This window comes from Lepisosteus oculatus, chromosome 13 (genome assembly GCF_040954835.1).
Source record: "Lepisosteus oculatus isolate fLepOcu1 chromosome 13, fLepOcu1.hap2, whole genome shotgun sequence".
Classification (NCBI taxonomy): domain Eukaryota; kingdom Metazoa; phylum Chordata; class Actinopteri; order Semionotiformes; family Lepisosteidae; genus Lepisosteus; species Lepisosteus oculatus.
Genome location: NC_090708.1, coordinates 4,426,681 through 4,454,470, shown reverse-complemented (window position 1 = coordinate 4,454,470; position 27,790 = coordinate 4,426,681). Strand labels below are relative to the sequence as shown.

The following is a 27,790-nucleotide window of genomic DNA, read 5'->3' as shown; positions in this document are numbered from 1 at the left end:
CCCTAGATGAAAAGATATCTGATATGAATGACTGACTTTAATCTAATTGACCTTCGTATTCTCATTACGCAGTACATACTGTATACTATTAAAGCACATGTTGACTCAATTAGCTTTCTAAATGCAAACAGTGTCTTTACCACAGAGAGAACCTCTTTAATTGGACTCCTGTGATGCTCATCTGCTATTAGCAGAAGTGTGACAACCACATTCTTGTCACAGGATGTACGGTATGGTATGATAAATCAGTTACTGCTCTTCTCTTATTAAAGAGGCAAATTCCACATCCGATGAAATGCCGTGTTCTGTAAAAATGAAGTCGTCTCCTGCATATTCACAGCTAGTAAAAAAAAGATCTGTTGATGCAAAAGATCAACAAAAATGTGTGCACTATATGTAAATGGTACGCAGCAAGGTCTAAAGCGGATTGGAACTACTTGAAAGACTTATTTAAGGAAAAAAATGTCGCTGATGACGGCTGTGTAGTTCATGTTGCTTTTAGGCAAATTACCGATATCTTCTCTAAATATCAGGTCGCACTTCAGCATGATTTGAAGCTAAATATGTTGAGATAGTGCCATTAATTGCAAAGAGACACCCAATGTATTATGTGCTTTTATTTTAGGAAGCATAAACATTGACAATAATTCAAGAAGGATATCATTTTACCTAACAGTAACCAAACAATTTTATTATAAATGGGAACACTATTACAAAAATCTTTTTTTTTGTAGCTGGGAAAACAAAATTGCTCACAGTATGTATCTGCTGTACAATGGCATTTAAAAAAAGAAATAAAAGCATTTCGGGTCACTGTACAAAAAGTCTGGGCTTCTAAAGATGAGTGCTATTTCAGGAGTATACCGTCGGTCAACCTTGAAAAAAGACATTTTAAAATCCACCCTTGCTGTCCCGCCCGATGAGTTTATTCTTGGTATTGAGCTCTGGCCTGATCAAAATGACATAACACTTTGGAAAGAAAATACAGACCAGGAGCCCGAAGCTGGAGGACAGAATAGCGAATATTTCCACAGCTGTAAGGTACTTCCCTTTGGTGCTGATATAGGCTGGAATAAAAGTGATCCATACTACTACAAACACCAGCAGGCTGAAAGTGATGAATTTAGCTTCGTTGAAATTGTCCGGCAAATTTCTTGCGAGGAAAGCTAAACCAAAGTTAATAACAGCCAAGAATCCCGTATAAGCCAGGACACAGAATAAAGCTAACGGAGAGCCTGCGTCACACTCCACAAAGATCTTGGGAATCACGGCTTCTCTGTTTTTGTGAACAGACGGCGGGGAGGACAGGAGAAAACCCACACAGATCGCAATCTGGACGCAAGTGGTCACCATCACGACAGCCCGCTGATGCACAGGCCTGAAGCGTTTCATGACGTTCCGGTTGGGCGCGGTCATCCTGAAGGCCAGCAGCACCACGATGGTCTTCACCAGGATGCAAGATATGCAGAGCACGAAACCCACGGCGAACCCCACTTGGCGGAGGACGCACACGCCTCCGCTGGGCTCCCCGATGAAGGTCAAGGCGCAGAGGAAGCAAAGGGCCAGCGAGCCGAGGAGCAGGAAGCTGAGCTCCCGGTTGTTGGCCCGGACCAGTGGAGTGTCCCTGTGCTTCACGAAGGCCCCAGTGATGGAAACCGCCAGCACAGCACCGAGCACAGCCAGGACGGTCAGCACGATCCCCAGCGGCTCTCTGAACTCCAGGAACTCCATCTGTCTCGGCACACACTCGTCCCTCTTCTCGTTGGACCAGTAGTCCGCAGGGCACTTGATGCATTCTGTAAAATCTTCAGTAAAATAACACTGAATCAAGCAGCAAGTAAGCAGCACGCAGGAGTTTAGGTACCTGCTGTTGGACAGATTTGAAATGGACAGACACCAATCATGTATTTGCAACTTGATACTAGTCTTCACTTGTCCTGAGGAAGTATATAGTACTTTACAAGAGCATTTGAAACTAAATTTATTTCAGTCAGTCCTAATCCTAATGCAGTCCCAGTGCGAATGCACTCCAGTCACTTTAGTTCCCTTCAGCCTTACCTCAAGAAAAATCCCTTCTTACACACTTAGTATTCAGGAAGAGAACCTAGAAGCATAAAGTCGTTACTGCCGGCAATTCAGTCAACAGTGCAGGACGTTATGACTTCTTTGTAGCAGCAAGAAAATTCTTAAGCCAGGGCAGGGAATGAGACTCCAGTTGCATAGCAATTTGTTCCATTTCAGATTTAAAATTTTTTTTGGAATACATTTGCATAGACAGATCGTGTGGAACTATTACAAAAAAAATGCTTTCCTGCTTTGTCAGTTCAATTTGTACAAGTCATCAAACCGTGAGCAGATCGAACTGCGATGTAAAGGGAGTCTTATTTCCAGCCAATAAAAAGCATATTATTGAGTGACACAAGAACAGAAAAGGACCAGGTTATGTTGTTTCAGTGCCATAATTTGTTTTGTCTGGTCAAATAATTATTTAGTGCATCCTTCCTGGGTTACTGTTATTTGTGGATTCCTGTTTGTTCTCATGTAATTTACAGTAGCTATTTTGCAGTTCATTATTGAACTTTTCCATTCATTCAATCCTTTGGTGATGCATCCCAAGTGTGAAGCTTTCACTTACACCGCTGTTGTTATATCACAAGCTACACACATTTCCAGCCACAAATATGATGTCCTTTTCATCAGCAGTCATGTTTTCAGGACCCTACGCAAATGTCATGTCTTTGTGACAAGAGGAACTGACAATGAAAATCTGCAAGCAGCACCGATTTCGCAGTTCAGTTTATTTGTCATATGCACAAGTTCAATGAAATGCTTAAAGGCATCAAGTTTCCACCCCTTGATGGTCTTCCTGTTGTCTTGAAGACCATATGCAGAAACATGACATCCTGCTTCACTTGGGTGTGTTAATGATCAGTTGTGTTCAGGAAAAGCCTGGGTCACAAAGACAGCAAGAACCTTTTAGTCCAGCACAATATTTAGTATATGTATTTCATAACTCTGGACAAACTCTGGTTAATTTTCCAAACCTCTGGTCTTTGGTGGAAAAAACAATGCTTATTCAAGATTTATTTTATATAGCCCCCTTTCAAGAAATCATCATAAAGGAAGGCTCTCTGATAAAGGAAGGAGCACAAGTCTGTACAACAATAGGACATCCATTTGTGTTTTCGCCCTTTGAACTTACAGATCAAGAGTACGACGTCACATAAGGCTGAAAATTGTTTTCAGAACCTTGAGCAGATAAAACAGTACCATTCACATGAAATCCAAGCCAGAAGGTAAGGGAATGCTACCAACCTGTCCCATTAGAGATCTCCCCATCACGGCATTCCACACAATCAAAGCAGCAGATGGGCTCTCCTTGCTTCATGCTCTGTCTTGTACCAGGAGGGCAGCTCTGACTGCAGACTGAGACTGGGAGCTTGAAAGAAACAACACAACTTTTGTATGATCAAAGTCTCATCCAGTTCAGCAAAAGTTCATCCAGAATTGTGACACATAAGAAACAAGGCTTTACAAATCAGGCTTGAAATTGATTTAATGTGAAATAAAAAATTAAATGAGCAAAATGTATTAGAAGAGGCACATTTGCCTTTTTAATTAAACTAAAATTTGGAGCCCTGTATCAATAATGAGCCGAAAAACCTCTACTTGGCTTTTGCGTCTGTTTTTTTTTCCAGTTTTCTGTTTTTATTTCTCGTCTGTGGGACGTACATTACGCAGGAGCTAACTTTAAAAAGCAAGCTACTGATTCTCCCAGGTCAGATAAAACATAAATAAAAATATTTCAGCATTCTTCAATACCTCTCTCTTGTTTCCATTCCAGATGATGGAGGCTTGATCAATCCGGAGCTCCTGTCCCTTTTGGCTGCCATCATACCAACCCACTCTCCTCACCACTATAGAGCCATCAGCCTCCTGCTGCCAGTTGATAATATCATACTTGGGCACAGTGTCCCCATTTTCATCAAAATACAGTTTCCGTCCTGTTCGGTCAACAAACTGCACATTCTTCATATAGTGTAACAGCTGTCAAAAAAAAAAAAAGATACTCCTGTGGTGAAAGACATTTACTGCGCTATTTTCAATATGCTCCTATCTAGGACTCATGTCCAAGCCACAAAGAGTAAAGGATCCCTCGGTCTACAGGACTCTTACTGGATGCAGGAGAAGTGACATTACTTTTGCGAAATGATCATACCTGTAAAGAAAGGTTTTCTGGTCAAATAAACAGAAAGATCCGTAAGTGTGTTCAAAAAGTGGTCTACTGATAGGTATTGCAAAAGATGAAAATGATATTTAGAAATGTGACAATTACTGAAGCACATAATTAGAGTCTACATTTTAATTAATATTTGGCAGCCACGTAGGAATCACTTCAGGAATTGCAAAACAGATCCACAATGAACTCGTGTATTCAAATCTAGTTACATGAAAAAAACAGTAGAAAAAAATAGATTTATTTTTATTGTAATTTAATGCACTCAAGCCAGAAAGGCACAGGACATCAAAATGTTTTTTCAATTTTTTCGCAGAAAACCTTGAAGTCCCCTGCTTCGACCCGCAATGGGTGACTCTCGCAAGAAGTTCACCCTCCAGCACAATCTTACCTGCCAGGGTTCGAAGTCACGAGCCTTTGCGCAGGTCCCATTCCTGAACGGGCCTCTGCCCTCTTGACAAGACAGCAGGTTGTGCAGGGCGTGAGCGACTGCATATACTGCACTGTATACATTGCAAGTGATCCTGAGATTCGCGGTATCAAAGAAGATGTTGCCAACTGTCGAGGGTCTTTCCTTCCCAGTGCAGAGAGGCCTGCCTGCACGACTCGCCCCTTCGGCCGCTGAGGCCCAGGTGCAGCCAAAAAAGTTGGCCCAGAACTCCTTTACATAAATATCTCCTGCACTGCTTAGAGGCTGCAGCCTAGCTAAAAAGGAATCAAAGCCTGGGATTGTGCACGTGGGAATGGCGAACCCCAGAGTCCCGCTGAAGTATGCGGATTGGTCTTTGGCAACGATGTAGGTAGTCGTGCTCCAGGCCTCGCTCGCAAGCCAGGTAATTCCGGTCATGTTCTGCCTGGCAACCTCCTCCACCAAGGGGATCATATTGGTCTCTCCGGAGAACACGACTATCACCTTTGCTCGAGAGTTCTTGATGACCTCCACGACTCGGACGTACCTTTCCCGGGAGTAGACAACTGGGATTCTCTCGGAGAAGGCGATGCACGTGCCAAATTCTTTCACTTTCTCGGTGAAGAGTTGCACTCCCTGAATGCCGTAGGCGATGTCTTCAGCTAGGGTTCCCACCCACTTCCATCCGAAATATCGGACCACGTAGGCAAAAGCTTTGGACTGGAAATTGTCGCTGGGAATGGTCCGGAGGAAGGAGGGGAACTCGTGTTTATTACTCAGGACAGGGATGGAGGAAAAGTAGCTGATCTACGGAGTTAAGGAAGACAGATTCCTCTTAGTTTCTACTGACACGCAGGACAAGCCTGGATCGTGCGACTTCTCGTTGTTTCACCGATGTAAAGAAAATTTAGTTAGATTGATCCATAAAGCACAAGGAGCAGCAAAGACAATCTGAACCGATTCGTATTTCAGGAAAAGGTCAAACATTAAAAAAAAAGCTTAAAAACTACAGATCCTTTTTAGCTAACGGAGGTCTGTAACAGTAAAAATAATTTCTATCAGAATCTATAAAGGTTGAAGGATATATATAAATAACTGATTAACTATTCCACTATGAGACAATGAATAAAATCATAGGAAAGATCAATATTTGAGAAAAATGCATAAAGTAATAGCTCAGTTTGTGTTTTCAGATACTACTAAAATACTATGCATTTTGGGAAAACAAGAAAAACAGCTCAGCCACTGGTTCTAGCATTCCACTGACGTTTTTTACCTGAGGATACTGATAAATTCCCAGAATCCTGGCCATCACCATGGAGATGGTAGAGGATGACTCTCCTATCACTGCTGCTAAAGACATGTTCATCTGGCACCTATAGTTGGGCACGTAGGTGTCCTGTCCAGTTACCAGAGCAAACATCTCCTCTACTGCCTTGGTGACGCTGTCACAGGTGTCGTACATAGAATAACCCAGCTTGAGCGAGGACAGCAGATGTTCATCGGCATTGATCTCCTCTACGGCAAACTTCATGGCTTGAAGCCACCGGTAACTCCGCAGGTCGAACCTGAAAACCAAGCGGAGGAAAAAAAAAACAGAAACAATATGGCTTAGAAAAAGAATCGAAGCACTCTCAGTGTTAGTTAAGAAGTAACATCAGTCTCAGCAAAATGTTCGGTTTAATAACAGACAATGAGATCTGTTTTTCCCCCCGAGATTCTATAAAAACTAGAGGATTCTATTCTAGATGTTTCTATAATCAATTTTTAAATCGTAAGGTGTAGTGCATAGTCCACCCACATTTAAAACTTCAAAGTGAGAAGATTTTGGCTCTACTGGTCACACAAAACTGCTGGAAACCTTGCTTGCTCGCTGCTTCTTGCACGGATCTCACCTACCGGTCGTCACAAGACAAGGGGAGCGGCTCAGTGGCCAAGCTCAGATCCACGGAGTCTCGGGTGCGGTGAAGAGGGAATATCCCACCTATCAGGACATCCCCCTGCCTGGTCATCCCCGGCAAAGTGTGCTCCGGGAGGCTGCAGGCTGGGTTGGACTCCCTGGTGCCGCCTGCTGCCACGCTCGGCAGGCCCAACAGCAGCAGGCAGAGCGTGTGTCCCATCGGCATTCTCACTGGAACCACCTCGGCGACAGGCTTCTGCACTGCCCCGCCGTTTAAATGACGGCACGCGAACTGGTGTCGTGGCAATTGTCAAGAAGGCCCGGGGCCACAGGGGAAGAAAAAGCGCAATAGGGGAAATCAGTTTCGAAATCCTACATTAAACAGCTTAAGTGCTTAGAGGATACACGTTTAAATCAGCTCAGTGAAGACGATGATTGCTCCTGTTAGCTTTCCAATTCTCAGGGCCGAAGTGACAAAAACAACGCTTCAAGCTCAACAGCAATTTCGAAAGTTGCCATCGCTGGTCTCCAGCACCTCATGAGACAACATGTGAGGGGCCGTGTTAAATCAAGCAAAGAGGGAGCCGGAAAGCCCCCTTCCCCCACCACCATACAACACCCAACTTTAAGAAACCCAGCATTAACTTTCCTGTCAGACTATTGAGATAACCTTTCTGCCAAATGTGCTAATGAACGTGAGCTGTATAATGCTTACAAACTAGTATACATAGCATATGTGTGGGGAATGGTAAGATAGTGTTTCGAAGAAAGGGCCTTTTCAGAAGAAAAACCCCAGTTGGTTGATGTCATAACCACTAAGGACTCCAATGTATTTAATGTGTTAGCGTGTGAAGATCAGCGAACTCATGAAACCAGCCTCCAGAGGCTGTAGCAGTCAATTGCAATAGAGCGACAGGCTCTATTCACGGCTAACCAAGGCATTCACAGAAAATTAAATGGCATAATGCGAAGCAATTATTTCTAACAACTCTGTAATTAAATTCAAATTGACCTGAGGACTGCTCGTATCATTTAAGAATACTGAGGAGAAAAATACAGCTAATGGTTTTCAAGTTATATTTTGTACATTGCAGAGCTTGTTTATTCCCCCGGAGGAGAATGTAACAGCAGTGAAATATTAGCTAAATGTGACTGCTGTTTTTTTGACAGAGATTATGAACATATTAACTGGTATCCGCCTGCAGTATTTTAAACAGAATACATAAGGTCTATAAACCTACAGTATGAACATAACACGTCCATTCATTTTGTCATGTCACAAGTAGGTATACTGTATATATAGTGATATATATTTGGAATGACAAAGGATATAAGCCAATATAAGAACAAGAAAAAAATGATTAGCAATTATATTTTACTCTGAAAATGAATATTAAATAAATTAGGAATACAGGTACAGTGGATATAAAGAAATCAAGATAAATCGTGTCAGAAATTTTTCAATTTTCAATGTGACCTTGCAACCAACAAAACTGAAGACAAAAACAAATAGATAATTATTAGGAAAAATAATTGAAATTAAAAAACCTACAATACCCTGGTTGCATAAGTGTGCACACACCCCCAACTAATACTTTGTGGTAACACCTTTTGTACTTATTACAGCAGTAAGTCTTCGTGAATAAGTTTCTATCAACTTTTCACACCAGGACTTTGCATTTTTATCCCACTCCTGCTTGCAAAAAAGTTCAAGCTCCTTCATATTGCCAGGCCCTCCCTTGGTCATTCCACAGGTTTTCTATGGGAATGAGGTCTGGGCTCTGACTGGGCCATTCCAAGACTTTGATCTTCCTTTTCTGAAGCCATTCCTTGGTTGACTTGGATGTGTGCTTTGGGTCGTTATCATGGGGGAAGGTGAAATTTCTCATCATCTACAGCTTTCCGACAGAGGCCAGCAGGTTTTGTGTCACAAATATCTTGATATTTGGAGCAAGTCGTTATCCCATCTGCCTTGACTAGAGCCCCGGTCCCAGCTGAAGAGAAGCAGCCCCAAAGCATTATGCTGCCACCAACGTGCTTTACCGTAGGTATGGTTGAGTGGCAACAGTGACAGCTGTGTTGTCTTTGCGGCAAACACGTCTTTAAGAATTAAGGCCAAAATGTTCAACCTTTGTCTCACCAGACCATAAGACATCCGATGCCTTTGATATTCTTTTTACACCCCTCTCCCGATGGGTACCTTTGCACAATAAGACCCCGTAGATGTTTTGGCAGCTCCTTGCGGACCATGGCTATCCCAGTAGGATGCAAACACGAACAGTCCAAGGAAATCCTACAGGAACAGCTGATTTTTATTTGGGGTTAATCAGGATCGCTTTCATCGATGGCAGGTGTATGCTACTTACCTTCGGACATGATTTTGAACGCGATTGGTTTACTCTTAACACAGCTACAGCCCCCGTTATAAAAGGGTGTGCACACTTATGCGACCAGGGTGTTGTAGGTTTTTGTATTTCAATTCTTTTTCCTAATAATTATCTATTTGTTTTTCTCTTCCCTTTTGTTGGTTGCAAGGTCACATTAAAGATGCAAAAATGTCCAACATGATTTTATCTTGTTTTTCTGGCTAACACCACAAAAACCTGTAATTTCAATAAGGGTGTGTAGACTTTTTATATCCACTGTATGCTTATGAACAGTGTTTTTAATCGATCCCCCAGGAAACTGGAAAGAAAAACAAAACCACTCAAGGTTTAACATGGACTTATTTATTAAAGCTTATTTCTCATTATACAAATTTTGATGTTGAAACTGCATGCAGTGGACCTTTTCTTTTTGAGGCACATTACTAAGGAAAAAGCAAATGTTTCTTTAAAAAACATTAGAGAGTCTGTCATACATGGGATTGCATAAATTAAGCTCAAAATTGGTTTCATATTGCAATTAAACCCAACTACCAAAATAAACATCCATTAGTTACAAGCTGTTGTTTCCTAAGAGGATGTTATGTAAAATATACATTAAAAAAAAGTGAACGACAGAACTGTATGAACATTTTGCATTTAAGACACAGAAGAATCTGATCTTGCATTGTTCAGTTTTGCCAATATCAGAAGAACAGTTGAACCAAAAGAAAAAAGAAATAAATAGCTCTGAGATTACAATAAAATCGTCTGCCTTGCACATTTTGAGCCAGAATAGTAGCCTGCAAAGGCCTGATTAACGGAATATCCCTGGCAAACAGTTTTTCAACCTCACTTTCAACCAGCTGAAATGAGATTTTTACTCAATGCAGAGCAACTGCAACAAAAAAATACCTTAAAAGGAGCAGGTGACACAATATACTTGTGGAGCAGCACAAAATTATAACTAGCAGGCTACTGCACAGACAGAATAACATCTTGAAACAAAACTCAGAACTATTTCTGCCTCCCACCGTCAAATCCACAAGGACACAGAATATCTTGACAATATCCTGCGACTCCACTCCAAAGCCCCCAAGAAATTGGCAGAACAGAACAACACAGTTTGCAAAGTTACTCTGTATACAATGCTGAAACTTTCCTGCACTTTTGAGGATGTACATCTCTATAAGGACAGAAACTGCACTGACTGTTACCCCCTCTTCTCCCCATTTTTTTTCATTTATTTCAAAAGCACTAACAAGGCAGTGCAAGCGGCAGACTGCGATCTTCCCTCAAGGGAACAGGCACTAACATCCTGTCTCAGGATGCCCCTCATTTAAAAAAAAAACAAAACCCGATGAAATTTCTTTCAACTGCTCTAAGCCCCGTATAAATACGACGAACTCCTTGAAAACAACAACAACAAAAAAAAAAACAGAACCAGGACAATTGCACTAGTTTCTAATGTTTTGGCAAGACATACATTAAATGGTTAAAAATAAATTGGTCACATCCCTAACGCTTCCTTGATATAGTGGTGGTAACTAGCACTGTGCAAGCAAACGGACAGTCAAGAACAAATGATAAACATGGGGGAGGGGGAAAAGCAACAGAAGTGACTACAAAGGCCAAAGAGACACTCAGACCCCCTTTTGCTTTGCTGCTCTCTGATGCTGCGCCTTGCGTTACCCGTAGGGATGCTCAAGCACCAACGACTGTGATCCTCTGCAGACGTGGGGAGATTTCAAGATCGAGGCCACAGAGAGGGGAGGGGCGAGGGGAGGGAAAGGGGAGAAAGACCTGGTGTGATGCAGCGGCCATCAGTGCCCGCTTGTCACAGTACTGCCTGTCAACACTGGGAATGTTCTTCAGAGGGTAGCCTGAAGGCACCGGCCACCACCGGACCACAGCCTTACTCCCACTCCGTGGTCCCTGGGGGCTTGGAGGTCAGGTCGTACATCACTCTGGAGATCCCGGGAATCTTCTTGATTTCGTTCACCATCTTCAGGACCACCTGGGAAGGGAAGAGGAAAGCAGGGAGAGACAAACAACGTCAGTCTTGAGAAATCAAGCCGACACAGCAGGTCCAGGGCTTCTTCCCAGGGAGGAGGAAGGGTAGGTCAAAGCTTGACCCCGACAAAGGCTGGAAGACAAACACACCGCGGTCCAGCCCGCAGACCCCCAGGAAGTGCGGGGACCCCCGAGCCCTTACCTCCTCGGGGATGTGGTTGCCCGGCGTGGCAGGGATGCCGGTCATGAAGTCACTAGTGATGAAGGTGCGGATGACAACGGACCTGCGACACGAGGGCTGCTTCTGGAGCGGGTCCCGATCGAAGTGCAGAGGGGTCAGGATAACGGGCATCTGGCTGATTTTCCCCGAGAAGCCTATGGAGGCAGTTATTGTGAAGAACTTTACGAAGGTTACAAACGAGAGGAGGAGGACCTGGTTGTCTGGTAGTCGGTAGCTAATCGATCCGAGTCTCAGCCAGCTGTTTCTTGAAAGAAGCTAGGGTGTCGGCTTCAACAGCACGGCTGGGTAGCTTGTTCCAACAGCCCTCTGGGGAAAGAGATGCCTCCTGTTCTCTCCTATTTAAATGCACTTCCATCTAGTTTCTGTTTGCGCCCTCATCTTGGTGTTTCACCCTCGCAGAATTACATGCTTCTTTATAAAAACCTTTCCCTCCCCCAACAGCATACAAAGATCATAATGAATTGCATACCATTAAGGAAACAATGCATACCACTGAGGGCTGACAAGTTTTAAAATTTCACGCAGGGCGAGTAAAATCCTTTATTTGCACCATGAGGGCCTCCGAGAGCAGTGGACGCCAGATCTCACCTGACTCCCTAAGGAGAGTGTGGGCGACAAAATCAGCTTGTCTGAGCGTGCTCAGGACCCCCGTCGTTAAGAAGGTGGGGGTGATGTCTGTAGGAGGCTCTTTGACTTGTGGTCCAAACACATACACGACTCTGCAAGGGAAGAAAAAAAATAACAGCTTTTTTTAAAACTAGGACAACTATTTGCAGACCAAAACTTCACAAAGCCTGAAAAGCCTGTCAATGTAGAGAACATGTAGCACAAGGAAACAACTGAAGCACCTTTACATCTCTGCAGACCTATTTGATTTCCATAGTACTAGCATTCTTCCTTACGTTGTGCTGGCAAACGTTTACCACTTAGCACAGGCAGCTAGTATAATGCAATAAGTAAGTTAACTTAACCATCAGACTTCAGAGTTCAAATGCAACGTATTTCACACCAAGCTAAGCAAAGCACAGAGGAACAACTCATATCCCAGCTGGCAGAGGACGAACCGTACCTGTTGATTGAGTGACACATGCGTGGGATGAGTCTGGCTAAAAATATGAGAGATTCCCAGTGAGGGGCATCTTTACTGGAAACTCCACACACATAGCTGTACGATCTGCAATCCCCCTGGACAAGAAATGAAAAAGGACTTGCTTACTGAGGCCTAAGGAAGGACCATGTTTCAGCGGGAAGAAAAACTGAAGGCTGGGCAGCCACAGGGTGTTTCCCTTGCCTCACTAATGCCCCAGCATGTTTTCCTCTCCAGTCCTGCCAATACCTGGCTCAGGAAGCAGGCCACCCCCGTTCCATTCCTCTCCTGAAAAACCACAACTGTGAAATTATCCTGACATTTTACAAAGTCAGATTTGGTTTTTTTAAGACCTAAAAGGTCATTTTATTAGTACTGCAATAACCCTGGCCTGTTTTCGAAAAGGATTTTCTGCTAAAGATTTCTCAGGGAAAAAAAAGGTATCGATTCTTCAGAAGCAATAACCCAAGGTGCACTAAACATGTGACATTAATCAGCCCTGACCTGCAACTTTCGAAAGCGATTCGCAGATACACTTCACTACATTGCCCCACTCCTCAGTCTCATGACGAAATCTGAAGCCCCTTCCTGTCAGGTCAGTTGACATTTCTTTTACACAACGAATTTGGGGAATATGGAACATACTACCCAGCCATGAAATCATTAAGCTTCTTTCAAGAAGTGGCTGGATGACATCCTTGGATCACTTTGCTACTAGCAATCAAATGGGCTTGATGAGCCAAATGCTCCTCTCATTCATAATGTTCTCATGTCAATTACAGAAATGATGATGTGTTTGGGGGAAGGGAAACAAGACTTCCAGGACACAGCACTTTAATTTCAGTTTTTACAACGAGCTACAAGTCCCCAAGCACAAGTCGATATCAGGTAGAAGATGCTTTCAGCTTGTTACTTAGAGTAAACCCTGCATGTGTGTGTGACACTCACTGCATTTCTGTCAGTGCATCCTACATCAGTAAATCTGAGATTCCCTGCAAGTGAGCAAACAGCTATGCCATAGGAATTTTGTTTTCCTTGTGGTCAATTACAAATAAATGCTAATTAATTAACTTAATAAGCATCTTTTGGAAATATAAATTTCTTCTCCATTTTAAAACAACACTTTTGGAACATAACCGAGCATGTTCACAGCTGAAGCTGGTTACACAGTCTGTTCTCATTTCTGACTTCCAAGAATAATTCCGCCTCCAATGCCCAGCAGTCTGACTCGCAGTTAATTTTAGTGCCACATTAGTTTTCAGGAAGATGGAGGGAAAGGCAGCATAGCTGTGGCGGGGAGATTTTCATTCAGCGTTGCTCAGCCCACCCAGGGGGAACAAGGAGGAAAAAGTTGCAGGTCTGGACAACTTTGTGAAAGAACTAAATCTTTTTAGTTTTGGAGAGACAGTGCTCTGAGGGGACCCAATTCAACTATCAAAATTCTAAAAGGCCCTGGAAAAGTGAGCTGAACGGAACGCATTCAGAATCAGAATCTTCTGTTCCTGTGAAAATGAACCACAACCAACAGGCAAACACAAACCAGAGAATACAAGTGGACGCTAAATGGAAGTGCATTTAAAACCGAGAATAGGAGAATAGCACTTCTTTACACGCAGGGCTGTGGGAGACAGGAAGAAGCTACCGAGCCATGTTGTTGATGTCAGGACCCTGGCTCCTTTCAAGAACCAGCTGGATGAGATTCCCAGACAAGTTCGCTTTTAAAAAATGAGCACATTTTGAATGGCTTCTTTGCTTGTAACCCTTCTTGCGTTCTACAGGATCCTGTTCACTCTCAGCCACTTCGGTACCAGATGACGTCACATTCTGTAGGGGTTTGCACCTGATTAATTGGAGGAACATGCAGACAGTGCAACAACTGGATTAAAAGGGCAAGATTAAAACATCTTGCCCATATTATATCAAATATCATTCACAGGAATATTGTGGATGATTAACTAAAAATCTTGCAGACAAAGGACTATAAAGCTTTGTGTTATGGAAGGTGTAAGATTATGCCAATCTGGAGCTCAACTATAACGAAAAGTCTTAACTGGAACTCAAAACAGTTTGTATTAAAATGTTTGCCAAGTTGTTTACAAACAGCTCACCACTGACTGCATCTCAGCCACAGACTAGACTGCTGAGGTCAAAGGTTTCTTTGTTGCAATAAACCGGGGATAAACCAGATGACCTGTCTGACGCTGACCAATGAAAAGACCACAATGACAAGCAGCCTCATGCACTGCCTGCCAGAATCATCTGGAAACTGTTGCCTCACAGTTTGTTTTCTTGTTGAGAAAGCCATGGACTCATTAAACCTAAGCTTAATACCACAAGGTTACCATTTCCGTCTGTTATTTTGGGATTTTTAATCCTACTAAAGTGTTAGCAGTCACAATTTAGACTTGATGTTTCTGGTCTTTACTTTCGGGTAGCATACACCAGTTTTGTAAATCATTGAAATGGATGGGTTTTGGGTTTCAGAAAGTGAAGTTCTTCACATGTTTTTTCTAAATATCAGTGAAGACACACTGGAAGGTAAATGAGGTTATTGGGAGAATTAAATGCAAGCCAAGCAGGGTTTGGGAACCAGTGATATAGTATTGCATGCTACCCAAGTTCCAATTACAAGTAAAGAAGAAAAAGCCCTCTGACATGACAGACGAAGACATGAATTAAAGGGAGATAAAATAATTATCAAATTTTTCTGTATTTTAGTTACCAAACTGAATGAGGGAACCATAAGATAAAGATTTCAAGCCCTTTACATATTTTTTCTTTCTACCCGACACCAAGTCATTACGGCAAATCAAAACTATTAAATTGTACTTAATTACTACTGGCAGGCTGATGACAAACCTATACACTCATGGAAAACAGTCTGTAAAAATAATGAGAAAGAAGAAAAAACACATTACTCACCTGGACTCCCACAGTTTTGATTGGCAATAGGAAGGCATTCAGTGAATGTAGGCTAGTAATCTGCATTAATCGCTCCTGCTCGTCTTCGGACACACAAGATTTTACTCTTTGTAACAGGGTGTGTGGCTGCAAAGATCCAAATTTAATGAGGAAAAAATGAGAAAAAAACCCACACGTCCATGTTTCAGTCCCACTGAGCTTCTGCCGACAAGATTATCTGGGCCTAGAGAGAGTTCTCTGTCATTTACAAAAGGATGCTGGAGATGTAAACTTGAATTAACCTCAAAAAGCATTGTACATGTTATGACAAGAAATAGAGAAAGACACTAATGCACTAATTCTGCAAGTACAAGATGTAAGAAAGCCTTAAACAATTAAAACGTCTAAACATTGTTATGGGGCTAGGCACAGTATATCCCCAGGGAGAAAGCACAAGAATGTAGAAAACAAAGAGCCAGGAGCACTTCTATTTGGGGTAAATGCTATTTAAAAATAAAGTGACTTGAAACATGTGGAAGGGGAATTAGAATAGATAGGGGAATTGTTTGGGAATACAGAGTTTACAAAACTTCCTGAACCTCAAACATCTCCTAGCTCAAATCTGACAAAAAAAAACTTAAAAGTGTCAGTTCTTTTGGAGGAATCTTTGCTATTTCTCCCAGGGCCTGACTAGCCCAAATAGGTTTTAAAGGAATATATCATCACTGTAGGGATGCACAATTCACACCGACTGTGAACATTTTTCAGCTATTTCCTCCCACAGTAGTGGAACACCCAGGTCTCCCCAGACTTCCTGCAGCCTGTGGTCGCCAAAGACAAACACACCAAAACAAACACAGAGCAACAGCCCACTTTGCAAGAGACCAGACAGCCAGCGGTGTAGCAGCAACGCCCACTTACCTTTTTAACACTGGCTGAAAAGTCGGCTACTATTTTCAAGATGTTGTTCGTCTCTGCAAAGTCTTTGCAAATATAAGGTTCATCGGCGCATATCACTCTAATGGCCAGTCCTGGACCTAGAGGAAAAGAGAAGTGGCCCTTCGTCACATGAACGCGTGACTCTCTCGTGCAGACACGTTCGCACTGAGGAAACAGCGCAGGTGCTGGTGGGGACGGATCACTACCTGGGAACGGATGTCTTGAAACAATATCTTCAGGCAGCCCCAGCTCTCGGCCCAGGGCTCTCACCTCATCCTTATGGAAGTCCTTCAGCGGTTCGATTACCTTTCCCTGGTAAGACGGGACAACATCAATTAGATCTCTTGCATCAAAACCAGTTTCCCGTATCGAAGTGAACACAGGGGCAAGGAAGTCTGCCTTTCACTTCACACACACGCGGGACAAAAGAAAGAAATACGGAAAGGAGTGAAAACAGCAAGAACGGCAGGAAAGAAAGGGAGCCTTTTACACACGATTCACATATTCTTCGCTGACTTGATTCTCCAGATATAAGGAGAGGAGCTTGGCCTCTGGCTTCAGTTTGGATATTATTACAAACATATACAAAAACTTAGAAGAAGGATCTTTCAAACAATCACACAAGATATACAATATACAAGGGCTGAGATGTAAAAAGAAAACCTGACAAACATTTGTTAAGGAATGTTTCCTTCTTCATTCTTTCAAGTGACTAACTGGCATGTGGATGAGATTAGAATGCTGTTTCTTCTCTCTGGATAACATGCTTCTGTGTGTCAGAACGGAGACACAAGGTGGGAAGGCACTTTCCAAGTGTTACCTCATCTCTTAGCTTCCTAATAAGCTCCGTGTCATTGTGATGCGTCTTGATGACTTCGGCTTTTCCGCTAGCAATGATCGACGCACTTTCAATTAAATCAGGTCGCAACGTGCCCTGAGCTAGGTATACTTCCTCTGGTTTCAGATTCATCTCCCCAATAACTTCATTCGCAACCTGGAAAAACAAAATTGAAAGAGACTCAGGACGACTCCAAGAGTGAAACAACAAAAAACCTCAACCCTCCTCTAAATCGTAACATTGATGGACCTCCCAGGCTTACCATTTCCTCCTTTGAAACATAAGATGCCCTCCTCTGCTTAGATTATATTCAAACCAACTGCTGGTAAGTTTTATTAAAATGAATGGTCAGGACAAGAAAAAGTTAACCTTAAAAAAAAAAGTTCAACAAAAACGTTTTCTATGGGATTTCACAGGGTGCTATATCCTGTTGCAAATCCACACTTCTCGATGAAACACTTTTGTAGGAAAGAGAACAAAGCCAAACTAGCAAGTGATTCTCTCTGCACCTCGTACTGGACAATATTGCACAGCTGAGACTTATGGACATGGGTGGCATTTGGTTATTGGGCAAAATGTGAATAACTAGATTCCGTGTTTGCATGCAAACAAAGAAGTTTCAGTCACACTGATTTACTAGTCAATTTAAGATAACTTGAATTTATATTTGGAATTCTGCCGTATATTCACAACACTTCTACCCTTACAGTGTGACTGTCGGCGTTCTGAATATTAAACATATCAACCACTGCACAGTACAAGAGGCCCAATGACCAAACACTTGCTGTTTGTGCCCACTCCATCAGCCCTTGTTCTTACGAGCTTCTCCAAATCAAGGAAACACAATGCATATGAACCTTGACAAAGGTGTCGCCTATTATTTTCCTCTTCTCTTCCGGGTTCGTGGTCATATTTAAGGTCTTACTGATTCGCTTTCTGGGGGTTCGGTCTTCTTCTGAAATTGGCAGTGTTGTGGTCCCGTTGTAGAACGTATGAGCTGCATTTACCACTATACAAGGAAGCAGAGAAGGAAAGAAACAGCAGTCAGAAGAACACGCTACACAAGAGTGCGATACTCTTACCGGAGTCATACAAGAGCCCTCGGTTACCTTTAACATTGATACCAAGCTTCTTTAAAGCCTCTTCCACTGTCTGGCTCTCCCTCTTCCTCATGAAGCCATTGTCTATGTGCACCGCTATAACCTGCTCCTGATTCAAGGCCTTGTTCAACAGGGCTGTGCACACAGTGGAGTCCACACCCCCACTCAGCAACACCTGGAGACACAAGGCAAGCGCCCGACACCTTTCATTAAACCCCCCACTTTTAACACGTGGAGCTCCTCGAAGGGAGAAAAAAACATTACAGCATACGCATTACCTGATGCTCATTAAAAACAAAGGATTGCAGGAGTTTAAAAGGATTACCTTTTTTTAAACTAAAGAACTGCAAGCAACCTTTTCCAATTGCACACTTTCACATATTCTGTATATTCTCATTTGTCTGTGATGCGTGTATGCATATACTGTATAGGTTTTTATCAAATGCTGTTGATCGGAAAATATATTAAGCTCTTTAAGACAAATTAGTTATTGCACCAGAGGTTGGTGAACAGAGAGATATCTCAGACCCCTGCAGAGCATTTTACAAGAACAGGATTTCTAATGACTCTGTCTCCTGAGATCAAGCCGATTTCAAGGAAGCAAGGAAAATAACATGCAGTTAAAAATGGCACTATGTCATAGTTTGCACCAGGAGAAAATGCATATTATTCAATTTTACATATGCCGTTCTTTATTTTATATGTTCTGTTTGCATCATGTTACCTGCATCATGACTTTGACTTTCTATCACCCCCTTGTTTGTGAATTATACTGAACTCTACTGGATCACTTCAGATTAAAAAGCAACCATAGGAATGGAACTTAAAGCAATGGTATAGTTGCTCTTTCGAATATTTAAAACAGAATATTGAATTAACACAGGTTTGATCCCTCAGTAAGGGGGAATCAAGGGCTGCTTTCAATCATCTTAATTTAAGTAAAAACTGGACTGAAACTGCTCCCTTCATTGTGTATATTTAAACTTTATTTTTATTATAATTCACATTTAACATAGAACTGTATTTTATTTCATTCATTCCCCTACTGCTTCTTTTTCTTTATCCAGGGAAGCAAGATTAATGCCATGAATTTGCAGTGGTAATGACAACGTTCAAGGAGTTATTATACAAGGCCAATTTTTTAAAAGTAACAAAAGTAAGTGTTGTACTGCCCACTGCTTGTTGTTTCATGTTACGGAGAACTGAGAATTTGGATATTGTAACACAATATCCAAATAACTTCCAGCTAATGTTTTAAGGCTGTTCCTGCGATTCCTACCAGAACTTTTGACATGTTCACTTTCTCCCTGATCTCTCGTATGCAGGCCTCTTCTCTGTTCTGCACTGTGAAGTTGTTGCTGCAGCCAGCGATGTCAAACAGGAAGTTCTTCAGCATTTCCATGCCGTGTTCCGTGAGATCTACTTCCGGATGAAACTGAGTGCCATAAAGCTTCTTCTGCTCATTAGCGATTCCTGAAAGCCAGAACGCGTGTCACAATCGCAAAACATCGGGACATCGTCAAACATTTCCATGTTTCAACTTGGTCAGCTATCCCTATTCTGTGGAAGGGTGTAAAATCCTAGCTCTCATTTCTTTGCTCAGTCACATACACCCTGTAACAGACAGGGTTTTTGTGCAACGAAACACAGGTATTTAGTGGCCAAAAAGGAAACCCACATCTAGATTGTATGAAAGCTTGTCAATTCTGTTTTTATTCAAGCACCTCTCACTACACAGTTGTTATTCCAGCAGGTGAATCATGCCTGACCAACTGCACAGTACTACAGAGAGGCCTAGAGCCTTTACCTGCTATAATGTTTCCAGACTGCGCCACCACCTTGAATCCATCAGCTACCTTGTCCACACTGTCTCCGTGGGTCAGTAACACCAGCTCCTCCTTCTGAAGGCCTCTGAAGACGGACACATACAGAAAGGGCACACAGTGAAGCACTGCTACACCAAAGCTCCCTGGAACCTTTACAGGAAGCCAAACTAGCAGTAACCTGAGGCTATGTTGGACACAGGCATAGGTACAATATCATCCCGGATGTTGCTCAGAAATCAGCTGTTACAGGACCATCCAGAAAAAGAATTCCATGCAAAATGACTTGGCTAGAAACGAGTTATGTACTTGCCAGCCACTTTCTAATCATTTATGCAGTAGCAAGGCAAGCTAGCTAGTGGCACTTTGATTAACTGAATGCAATTTGTACTCTAAAACTACTCAACTCCGCCGAATGTCATATATTTACGTTGCCAACTGTAAGCACAGTGGTGTTGTCTGCATCATGTAGTACCCTGCTAAAAAAAATAGCTCCATGCTGTACATAGTGATAAAGACAAGGAAAAAAAACCAAGTGCATACATGCTTATACAGCCAGAATGTAGGAAGATCAAATATAGGCTGTGGTAACATGGCGACTTTTTGTCTTTGGATTTGAAGAGAGTCAAAGAATTTGTCTCTCGTAGAGTCTAGGGAAGGAGCGTTCTATAACACTGGAGCAGCGACAGAAAAGTCCCTGATTTAGTCCTGGATACAGTGTGCAAAGGACCAGCCTCAATTGAATGAAGCCTACAGGAGGGAGTGTAAACGTGGAGCTGTTTAGAGATAGGTGGGATGAATTATTGTGTCCGATTCCAACACACCTAAAAAGGGAACAGGAGTTATCCACACTGATACTGAAGACTCCATCTTCTCGAACGCTTTTCCTGTGAACAGTGCCTCCAAAGACTTTGTTCATCATCTGCGGAAATACAATAAGATCTTTAAAGGGATGACAACAAAGCATGAAAAAACATGGGCAACCATGGAAATGAGTTATCCACATGACATTCACTATAAATGTAATTTTCTTTTTACACTATAAAAAGAAAAACAACAAGCCCACAGGCAAAATGCATCCATGGCAAATGATAAGAAAATGCTTTACAGGATTCATGACTTACCTGCATCCCATAACAAATTCCCAAAATTGGCTTCCCAATGGTAAAAATGGCAGGATCAAACCAAGGTGCGTCTTCAGCATAAACGGAGTTTGGTCCTCCTGATATTATAATGGCGCTGCAAAGAGCACAAGCAAACATGAGCAAAGGGAAAGTCATCGTCTCATTTCCATTCCTATTATTACGGATCTTCGAAATCAAGGTACTCAGTGATATGGTTGACGAAATGTTTTGGGGGGGAGAAAGCAGAAGAACTGGAGGGCCTTTGTATAAAACTTATAGAATTACAGGGCACAGCAGCAAGAATACACCCTGGCACCCTGGGCAAGGATGCCAGTCTATCAAAGGCACACACACAAGGACAGTTTAGAGACCCCATTTAACCCAGTCAGCGGGTCTGTGGGAGGAAACCACAAAACCCGGGAAAACACATACATTGTCAGAGGCAGAACAAACTCCACACAGCAGAGCAGACACCCCCAGCCAGAACTGAACCCTGCTGAGCTGCCCCTTGTGCGCGCCAGTGAACCTGACACTGCAGACAGCGGGAACATCGCGCCGAAGTTCAAGAGCAACCCTCGACCCTCGGATAACCTCCCCGGGGTCCGAGCTGAAGAGAAACGCTCAGTTTTCAACACTTTCGGCCTCCTAAAAAGGGGGACATTTCCTTGCGATTTTCATACAGTTGAGTTTAAAGGTCAATTACCTGACTTACCATGAGGACCCCAACGAGGAGAAAGAGATACAAACCACTGCCTTCTGTTTATATTGCGAGATGATCAGCTTTCAGCTCGTGTGGCCTTGACAGAAACAACAACGGGGCAGATCTGATTCCAGGACGGAGCTGGGGGAGGGGGAGCGGGGGCTCAAGGTCCGGAGCTGCTGCTGTCTACTAGTTTTCTACACATTAAGACATATTCGTTCCACCGCAATGCAAGCAATAAGCAGGGGGGTTTCTTGCCTTGATTTAGAACATTAGAAAGGATCCAAACGAGAGGAGGCCGTCTGGCCCACTGAGGCCCTAATCCAGATGTTTCTCGGAAGAAATCAGGGCATCAGCTTCAACACCATGGCTGTGTCGCTTGTTCCGTACTCCCACAACACTTCTGTGTCTCATTGTCTGTTTTAAATGCACTTCGACCTAGTGTCCACTTCTGCCCTCAGTTGTCCTATTGTGTTCACTAGGAATCACGCAAGCAGCACTGGTCTTAAAGCAACATCATGCTGTTTGAAAAGCTCTTTGTTTACAATGCACATTACCTTATCCACTCTGACCAGTCTCAAGGTTTATGAAAGGATCCGGACTCCAATGGAGCAGTAATAGCACTGTGCTACGGATGAATACTAGGCAGGACTCCTACAGTATGTGCAGAACTAAGAGAACATAGACAAAACTTCTTTTCCAGGCTTGAAGGACACAAGGTGTAAACAACCAAAAAAAGGAATGCGTTTTTACCCGTTCTAACTTTGATCAATTTAAATACAATCATCTTTGTATTTTTTCTACTTCTTTACCATTTTGGGTTCTAATATGCCTGTGGTTCATTAATATAGGCCTACTGGCAGTACAATTAAGATTTTAGTCTTTTATTTTGAATGCACTGGAACACAGAGATGAGGAGTTGAAATGAATACAATACGTTTTCCGCTTTATTTATACTTTTTGTTAAAATGCTTGCAGCTCAAAATAACAAACCACACTGCTACACGCTGACATCCACTAAAGAAGGCTACAGGCCAAATATTCTAAGATATTTAATTAACTATTTAAAAAAAACTATTTGCATTTCAAAATACTTAATAAGTTTGGCAAAGTTTGCAGAGGATAAAAACCTAGATCTTGACGTCAATTTGAAAACTGCTTGCTGCTGTCCAGAAACAAGGTAAACTATAAAACAAGGAGAAAAAAATCCAATACAAGATATAAGGTGAAGAATTATATACCATTCCTGTCTGGACAGCAAAAAAAAAGCTACCAGCTTATCAAATTTATTTTGCGCCTCTGTGAACTACAAAATACCAAACCAGAGCATTTAAATGAAGCATTCCAAACCTTAATTTCCCTGCATTATCTTCAAAGGACCATGTGAGACCAGTGACACCCCAGAGAGATGCGTGACCAATAGAGTTAAACACCATACTGAGGAAATGCTTTATCCACAATCTGTCTCTTAATGGGCCAAAATCCGGCCAAGAGGAACTCCTGTCACTCCCCTGCCGGAACGTTTGGTCATTTCAGGACTAAAGGAATTTATTCAGCTCTACCCCTGTGCTACTACCCCTGTAGTAACTCATCTAGTTTTTTAAAACCTATGCGACCGTAACTTCCAAACTGAAACTTCATGGTCACCTTTAATTAAAGGGGAACTGCAGTCCCCATTTCCCCATTTAATTTATTCTTGCTAACAAAATAAATTAATTGACGTTATAGATTTTTGATGAATTCCGCCTATTTTGCGATGTAAATTGGGGCTTTTACAAGGTACCGTGTACATTTTACTTCCGTGCTGGTCTGAAATGCACTCATCGATGCCGATTCCTTCTAAGCCCAAACTATAATCAAACGGCACTGCAGCTCCTCTTTAGATGTCAACGTCCTGCTTTACAAAGACAGCAAAAGGTCCTCGCTTTGCAGCACCACAGCTTGACACGCACTTCCCACGAGGCAGACCCCCAAAAAGCCCCCCGGTCTCCCCCTCGTACCGAAAGCCCTGTTCCCTGATGGCGAAGGCTGGGGTCTCGAGCGGCAGGATCTCGGAGCAGACGAGCAGCTCTCTCACGCGCCGGTCGATGACCTTCCCGTACTGGGCCCCAGCGTCCAGGATGACCACCGCCCCCTCGTAAGGGCCCGGCCCCTCCTTGGGTTCTCGAGCGATCTCCAGCTGCAACACAGACGGGACCGGCATGGGCGCAGGCACGGAACACGTTCGAAACCCGAGGACGGCACTCAGAATCCCCACCCGTTCCAGCCTGAGCCATTTCGGGTTTTAGACCGGAGACGCGGGCTCTCGCGCATATGGGGACGCTAGCTGCTAATGAGCTTGGAACGCTAATTAGCTGAAAAACTCATGTGACTTTGAGCTTCATCGATGAAATCTAGGGGAACTGCCTGCGGCTTGCTCTAAACTTGATCAAAGCTCTCCGTAGGGGTCCTGCCTAGGAATGTCTCACCGCGCAGGACAAGACTTAGTCCACTGCAGATCCTGCCCCGGCCCCCTTTCTCCAACCCATCCACGAGTTTCAGCGTGGCAGTTTAAAACAAGTACAAACCGTCATGCACTCCGAGAAAAGAAACAAAAACACCTAAAAGAAATGACCTTATTACACCAGGTGGACAAAATCCTCATTACAAAACAGGAAACGTCCTCAAAGATGGCCTTGTGGCTGGAAAAAACAATCATGTACACAGCAGCGTTGTATTAACATAGTGGATAAAGCAGTTAGAAAAAGGAGGGAAGGACTTTTGAGAGAGTCCGCGGACTCCACTCTCCTTCCCCTGGCACTTGTAGACTCTGGTCTGTCTCGAGTGACACAGAGCTCTCCTCAGCTTGGAATCAGGGCGCCAGTTTGGGACCGTGGAGTTCTGGGGTGCTGCTGTTGACACAGTGAATCTTGTGGAGCCCCCATGCAACAACTTCGAGCGCCACTGCGGCACCCTGTCCAGAGGGGTACCACTGAACTGCGAGGGGAGATGGGGCTGATGGAGAATGTCGTGTTCTCCGTTTATTTTTTTTAAGGGGGGGGAATACAAATATGATTCTAAAAAGAGATCTGAAGAAGTGCGACATTTACTAAACGCAATTTGTAATTGTAAATGACGGACAGATATTTCTGTGGGCCCCAATGACTGATTTATTGATTGAATGATCAACTGATTAGAACTTAAGGCAAAAAAAAAGTTTCAAGCTAAAATGGTGCAAAAGCAGGTATATATCTGAATATTTTACTGCCGTTAACAGTAAAGAACAGACCAGCACTTTTACAATAACTAAGCTGGTTTTAAAGCTAACTTTTTCTAATAAAGGTAGATCAGGTGGGCAGCTGAGTCAGCATGCGTGGCTGCAAAGGAACAAGTAATAGGTTTATTCCATGCTGAAAAGAGAAGAAAACAACATTTCAGCTAGAAGGCTCCACTGCCGAAACGTTGTGTTTTCTTTCTTCTCTTTTCAGCATGGAATAAACCTATTACTTGTTTCTTTTTCTAATAAATGCACTTACCACAAGAACATCTCTGAACATTATATCACAGAGAAGTAAAAAAAAACGTTCAATGTGAATACGGTAGACTAGCACTGTCCAGGTGTGAAGTAAAAAAAACATAAATTACAATAAAAACAAAGTTTCTAACGTGCGAGAGTTAAAAAAGGGCAAAGCATCATTTCATTCCCACGTGGGCAGCGAGCATTTCACTTCCGTCTTTGAGAAACAGGCAGAGCCTGATGATTTCCACCCGTGCAAAAGCTACAAAAATTCAAAGTGTAGCCCAGGCTCGGAACAAATGTGATTCTGCTGATGACGCAGAAAGTTCACGAACGGTGTAGCCGGTGCAGGTAAAAATAAAAACACCCGGACCTGTCGGAAAGCACGGATAACTAGTGGCCTATGCAGAAATAAGGAACAGAAATTATGTAAGAATTTACTAAATGGCAGTTCACGCCGTAGGAAGCAACACAAAGCCCCGTACACGTCCACAGACAGCGAAATCTGACAGCGTGTGTGAATTCACCTGGTCTTTTTTTAAAAAAACAAAAACATCTTTATTGTGAATGCGGCGCAATCGCCCCCTTCAGAGTTCAGACAGCGGTGTGGAAATCCACGCGGTGTGCATCCGACTGATGCACCAGCCAAGCAAGAACTACTTGTAGTCTGACATAACTGAAAGCGTCTGAAACGTGTTCCCTGCCGGTTCCCGTCCTTATCCGCAAGGATCTGAGCGCACGCCTGGCTATCGCGGGGAGGGGGGAAAAAAATATATCTATTTCGACCCTCCGCAACGATCTGAAAGCGCCCTCCCCATCACCCCGGGTTGAACTAGTTTGGGAAGCAGGCAGGCCGTGACCGGGGACTATCCCAGCATCCTGATCCGTACCACAAGGCACTTGCAGCCACAGGGGGACTGCCCGCACGCCTCACCGGAGAAGGCGAGCACGCTTTTAATCTTTGTGGACGCCGAGGGTCGGCGGCGACCGGCCCGCTGCGGCTCGCAGGCCGGCGTACTGACCTTGGTGTCCCCGTTGCACAGTGCCATGAGCGCCTGGTGGAATGGAGACCCGTCTCGCTCTGCTCCGCGGAGGACAAGCTCAGTCCGGGTTTCGCGCGCCGACCGCTGCCACTAATGTGCGCCCCGCTCCAGCTTTCCCACAATGCCGCCCGCGCCTCGCCGCTCAGCCCTGCGGCCGGCCTGACTGGGAGACTTTGAGAAATTATCCGGGAAGGGGGGAGTAGGGGAGGAGTCTGAGACGCGGGGCTTGTCATCGACATTTCTGAAATGGTGGGGAAAGAGCGGCGGGGGAGCACTTAGGGACTTTTTTTTTTTTTCAAGAAAACGTCAAACGTCTAACGTATCTGGCAGAGGGAGATAGCTTTATTTCAATTTCTCACATGCCTGGAACTTTTTCCGAGAGACCTAGCTTCGCACGCTGTAGGTTTGATGCGTTACGTGCCCAAGTCTTAAAAATATCTTCTTTTTTTTTGCGGAGGTGTCTTGATATGAATAAGTACAAGAATGCACGACTGTTTTTTAAGTATTTTATGGCAGGACCTGTAGGCTCGCTAGTTTGTAACTCTATTATTATTATATATAAGTGTAAGTGTAATAAATAATATAAGTGTAAGCAATTATTATTTAGTGCAATAATAACAGTATAATAATATCATCATGTATATAAACTATGACAGTATAAAGTTTTTCCTCAAAACCTTTAACCTCCCAACCTCCCAAGTAAAACCAGCTGCTTTCAAGAGTGTGCGATGACAAAAGAATAATTTGCCTGTTTCATCGCTGAAAACACAAAAGCTAATGTGCATGTTCCCATCTACTTTGGCGAATATGCACACAGTAGACCGTCAGTAAGGGCGCTCTTACGTTCTCCCAGGGAGACTCTGCGCTGCCAGACCACTGGCTGAGTGTGATTTTGAATAGAATATTTTATCATTGCGCATCACTGTCGCACAAAAGACTGATCCATCCACGGTACGACAGGGAGCGCTACAGGAGGTCATTCTTGCCTTCTGCAATAAGACTGGACAACTCATCCACCTTGCATCTGGGCAGAGGCAACATTGACAGTGACCTGTTTCTGGACTGAACAGTAAACTGATATATCTGGTCTTTTTCTTTTTCCCGTTTAAAACCGTTTTGGCAATATATGCCAGGGACCTGTGCAATACATTTAAATTTATATTGTGCAATACGACTTTTTTGTGTTTTGTTCTGTTCTTCGTGTGGGCTGGACTGTGAGTAACTCTTCGAAGTGCACTTCTCACTGTACTGATTGTATTGTATCATTTGTTACACTGTGGCTGTGTTGTGTGTGTTAAGCTGCTGTTGCACTGCAAGTTCCCTCACGGGATCAATAAAGTATCTATCACACAGCCCAGACATGCTTTAAACACGCTGGCTGTGCTGAAGAGATTGTACCCTTTCCAGCCACCATGGCCTACTCAAAACACATACACAAACGTTTCCTTTTTATGTTTTGTCAAATCTGCATCATGTTATGCTATCTTATTATCTAAGTGTTTAAAATATATTTTACTAAGTGATAGACACTACTACTTGTATATATAATGCTGGGGATCATAAATTCTATTCTATT

At 43.2% G+C, this 27,790-nt stretch overlaps 2 protein-coding genes across 2 annotated transcripts; both read right to left on the bottom strand.

Annotated features, from left to right (window-relative positions):
• Window positions 1-705: 705 nt before the first annotated feature.
• Window positions 706-6,772, bottom strand: LOC102698362 (extracellular calcium-sensing receptor-like). Its single transcript, XM_006637558.3, has 6 exons — window positions 6,546-6,772; window positions 5,923-6,214; window positions 4,629-5,453; window positions 3,823-4,047; window positions 3,316-3,439; window positions 706-1,805 (listed from the first exon to the last, which is right to left on the bottom strand). Exons 1-6 carry the CDS (start codon window positions 6,770-6,772, stop codon window positions 892-894), a joined length of 2,607 nt encoding a protein of 868 aa, XP_006637621.1. The 3' UTR covers window positions 706-891.
• Window positions 6,773-9,253: 2,481 nt separating this feature from the next.
• Window positions 9,254-26,407, bottom strand: gmps (guanine monophosphate synthase). Its single transcript, XM_006637451.3, has 16 exons — window positions 26,194-26,407; window positions 23,676-23,854; window positions 20,976-21,090; window positions 20,676-20,773; window positions 19,836-19,939; window positions 19,308-19,501; window positions 18,038-18,203; window positions 17,786-17,937; window positions 16,911-17,084; window positions 16,297-16,402; window positions 16,073-16,188; window positions 15,173-15,298; window positions 12,233-12,348; window positions 11,752-11,882; window positions 11,125-11,297; window positions 9,254-10,926 (listed from the first exon to the last, which is right to left on the bottom strand). Exons 1-16 carry the CDS (start codon window positions 26,218-26,220, stop codon window positions 10,825-10,827), a joined length of 2,079 nt encoding a protein of 692 aa, XP_006637514.2. The 5' UTR covers window positions 26,221-26,407; the 3' UTR covers window positions 9,254-10,824.
• Window positions 26,408-27,790: the final 1,383 nt, after the last annotated feature.

What these genes read in the sequence shown, in the direction of transcription:
- LOC102698362 (XM_006637558.3), bottom strand. Translation starts at nt 6,772, where the DNA reads ATGCCGATGGGACACACGCTCTGCCTGCTGCTGTTGGGCCTGCCGAGC. An exon ending in GAATTTATCAGTATCCTCAG is followed by an intron (nt 5,454 to 5,922) that starts GTAAAAAACGTC and finishes TTAACTCCGTAG; the next exon opens with ATCAGCTACTTTTCCTCCAT. An exon ending in GTGACTTCGAACCCTGGCAG is followed by an intron (nt 4,048 to 4,628) that starts GTAAGATTGTGC and finishes TTTTTTTGACAG; the next exon opens with CTGTTACACTATATGAAGAA.
- gmps (XM_006637451.3), bottom strand. Translation starts at nt 26,220, where the DNA reads ATGGCACTGTGCAACGGGGACACCAAG. An exon ending in TTTCAGCCAGTGTTAAAAAG is followed by an intron (nt 15,299 to 16,072) that starts GTAAGTGGGCGT and finishes GGATCTTTGCAG; the next exon opens with CCACACACCCTGTTACAAAG. An exon ending in ATGTGTCACTCAATCAACAG is followed by an intron (nt 11,883 to 12,232) that starts GTACGGTTCGTC and finishes CTTCCCTTGCAG; the next exon opens with AGTCGTGTATGTGTTTGGAC.